The sequence below is a fragment of the Juglans microcarpa x Juglans regia genome, chromosome 6S (genome assembly GCF_004785595.1).
Source record: "Juglans microcarpa x Juglans regia isolate MS1-56 chromosome 6S, Jm3101_v1.0, whole genome shotgun sequence".
NCBI classification, from domain to species: Eukaryota; Viridiplantae; Streptophyta; class Magnoliopsida; order Fagales; family Juglandaceae; genus Juglans; species Juglans microcarpa x Juglans regia.
In genome coordinates this window covers 17,879,134-17,882,794 of record NC_054605.1, presented here as the reverse complement: position 1 = coordinate 17,882,794, position 3,661 = coordinate 17,879,134, and the positions used below count along the sequence as shown (strand labels likewise).

Below are 3,661 nucleotides of genomic sequence, written 5' to 3'. Positions count from 1 at the left end.
AAATATGTGTTTGATTATGTTATATTATAAACTAATATTTTATAAATATTAATGTTTTACTGAACTAGGCAAACGTGCTTTGCACGTTGTTCCAACCTAGTATATATATATATATATATATATATATATATAAATATATATGATGCTTGGTCATGTTGTGGGATACTCTTTGCTGTTTCATCGTTTGTGTGCAGCAGTCAACGACGGTGGATGCCCGAAACTTCACTTTCATGATTGTTACAAAATTCCACTCAATTTAACTTCATTAGCAATAGAGCCAGTAAATATGTATATTTCATCTCTTAAGATCGATAGAATGACATTGATTTCTAAGATAGATAGAATGATTTCTAAGGTATAGTTGTAATACAAGGTAATTTATAAGTACCATGTGATTGCTCATATTTTTTTAATATAAATGTATTCTATTCTCGAATCAGTATATAGAGCATATAATTCACATAACATAAATAATAAAATTTAGATTTTAAAATTTTTCTTCCAAATCAAATCATATAATATTAACACTTTATTAAATGTGTTATCCAGACCTGTTTATAATTTGAATTTTTCTTTCTCATACTATTTACCAACAATATATATTACCTTTAGTTTTTATTATCTCATAAATTCTCGATCAGTTGTACGATCACATGATGAATCAAGTCTCGAGTCCCCCTCTATTTTTTTTCAAGAGAAAAACTGAGATATAGGGATGTACAGAAACCGATGCCACCGGCCGCCATTGATGCGAACCAATCGGCCGCGTCAGGAACCGGCCGGAACCAATGGAGAACTGGTCGGCATGCGGTGGTAATTTGAAGAAACCGACGTTCAGCGGTTCGGTCTCGGTTTGAAGCTGGACCGGACCGCTGAACCGACCGATATAATAAAATCTTTTTTTTTTTAAAATATACCCTTATCGAAACAACGCTGTTCCACTTAAGTTTAAGTGGAACGGCGTCGTTTATATTAATAAGTATTACAACAGATAATGGAAACGACGCCGTTTGGCATTAAACCAAACAACGTCGTTTTAGTAAGGACGTAAGAAAAAAAAAAAGTTTGAAACGATGCCGTTCTACTTAAAATTAAGTGGAACGACATCGTTTCGAGATGAGTCGTCTTCTTCCCCAGCCCATTCTTCTCCCGAATCCAATCTCTGCAACTCTATCTCTCTCTCCTATGCAACTCTCTCTCTCTCTCTGTCTCTCTCTCAATCTCTCTCATTATTCTCTCAGTAGAACCGCCAGAGAATCGATGCCGACCGAGAACCGCCTCAATCGGTTTCCTCCTCCCTATCGACCGGTTACGGTCGGTGCCTCCTTTGTTTTTTCAGACGTCGGTCGGCGTCGGTTTTATCCAAAAACCACGCCGACGATGTCGGTTTTCACCCCTACCGTGATATCATGCTCTCGTCTTAAACCGGGATATATGGATCAAGTTTATTCAACGTCGGATAGAATCGAAATTTCTTTAGATATCGGAGTACTGTGCTACTCGAACAAATAGATTTAACCGAGAAAAACGACCGACAAGTACAAATGCATTATGTTATTTTATTTTATTTTATATTTCTTTCAACCGTTTTTTTATACATTTTTAAATATTTTAAAAAATATAAAAAAATATTGATTCATTAACAGTGTTATTTTCTTAACTATTAACAAAAATTAAAAATAAAAAATAAAAAAAAAATTTCAATCGATCATTTTCATCTATCATGACTTTTATATCCAACTGGCATTATTTGTTAAAAATATCAAGACTGAAAAAGGTGCGCATGCATATATATACAAACAAGTGCCGCGAAAGTAAAATATAGGATAATACTTGTAATAATGATCATCCGGCCTCTAGAAGCCCAAAAATTCCACCTAGCGCGTTTGATCTCTGTATACAGATTAATTTGACATTTCCCAGTAGTCAAGAGTACTGATCCCATTTTCCACGAAGCTCTACCCCATTACTTATTCCTTCAAACACTGAAAAATTATTTGATGTAAACCTTTATATATATATAGCACATATCTCTCCCACCACAACCACAAAGATCTCTTTCATCCACTCATCCTGAACAAGCAAACGAAAGATCAAAGAGATCATATATATAATTCGAAGAGTTCATTTCTTTTCACTTTTCGAACTAGCAAATCAAGCGAAATGGCCGAGAAGACAAGTTACCAGCCTTCCTATCCCTTGGCACCAGCAAACGGATACCCCAGAAGCGATGAAGAATCGGCGACCTTGAACCCCGACGAGCTCCGCCGGAAGAAAAGGATCAAGTTGGCCATATATATTGCTATATTTGTTGTGTTTCAGGCCATTGTCATCGCTGTCTTTTCCGTCACTGTGATGAAAGTTAAGACCCCTAAGGTGAGGTTGGGCACGGCCGTGACGTTCCAGAACGTAAGCACTAGCACTCAACCATCGCCTTCCTTTGACATAAGCTTCACAACCCAAGTTAGGGTTAAGAACACCAATTTCGGTCCCTACAAGTATGACAGCGCCACTGTCGCGTTCATGTACGACGGCGTGACGGTGGGTGAGGTTGGTATTCCTAAGGGAAAGGCTGGGATGCTTTCGACTAAGAAAGTAAGCGTTACTGTTAATGTGAATTCAAAGGCCCTGCAAAGCACTTCGAATCTTGGGAGTGATTTGAGTGGCGGGAACTTGACGCTGACAAGCCATGCCAAGCTCAGTGGGAAAGTGGAATTGATGTTTGTGATGAAGAAGAAGAAGTCCGCCGAAATGAACTGCACGATGAGTATCAATTCAGTTTCACCGAATGAGCTCCGATATTTGAAGTGCAAGTGAAAACTTAATGATCAACCTGTTCGTTTTGATCAGTAATTTCTTATTTCTTTTATTTCATCTCCGGTCGATCTATATTTTTTTTTTTGTTTTAGGAAGAGTTGGGCCACGTGTCTAATAATGCCCTCTCTCCAAATTTTATTCATAAACTCTCATTTATGATAGAAAAAAACCGTGAAAATAACAACACAATTGAGAGCTACAAGATAGGAATAAAAAAACTCTCAAAACCCAAGTGTCACTCTTGGACTTGTTTCATATTTGTTTGATATACTTGGGGGGCTATATATATTTCATATTTGATATATGTTTGGTTGCTTTTATTCTTATATACTGCGAGAGTTATTAATATAAAATTATCATGAGTACATACCTCTATATCTTGGTATTTAGTTAAATATATTTTTTGAGTAATTAAGGATTTGTAAATCTGACATATTCTTTTTGAAAAAGAATAAAACACATCATTAAATTATAAAATTTTCATGTAAATCTGATACTTATTATTAATTTTTTTTTGGTAGACAATTTACATGATAACCTAAAAATGTATCCAATATTATTATATTACTGGTATTCTTTTTAGCTCACTGACAAAAATGCAAAGTATCACATGCATGCAAATTCAATTATTAAAGATGTTTAACGGTCGGTTGCAAGTGTGATAAACGACCGGACAAGCTGTTGAAGTCACTGCCGTAATCGTTGACTTGGCCGCTCGCAGGCCACACTCACAGGCTCACAGCGCAGTTTAATTTAAATAAATTTTCAAAACTTGAAAAAAAAAATCAGATTGCAAAAACATGAGTAATTCAACAGAAACGTGAAATGAAACCAGACGAAATAT

General features: G+C 35.8%; 1 protein-coding gene across 1 annotated transcript; it reads left to right on the top strand.

Annotated features, from left to right (window-relative positions):
- Window positions 1–1,952: 1,952 nt before the first annotated feature.
- LOC121236866 lies at window positions 1,953–2,849 on the top strand. Its single transcript, XM_041133350.1, has one exon. The coding sequence runs from the start codon at window positions 2,164–2,166 to the stop codon at window positions 2,815–2,817; it is 654 nt and encodes a 217-aa protein (XP_040989284.1). The 5' UTR covers window positions 1,953–2,163; the 3' UTR covers window positions 2,818–2,849.
- The last annotated feature ends 812 nt before the right edge of the window (window positions 2,850–3,661 follow it).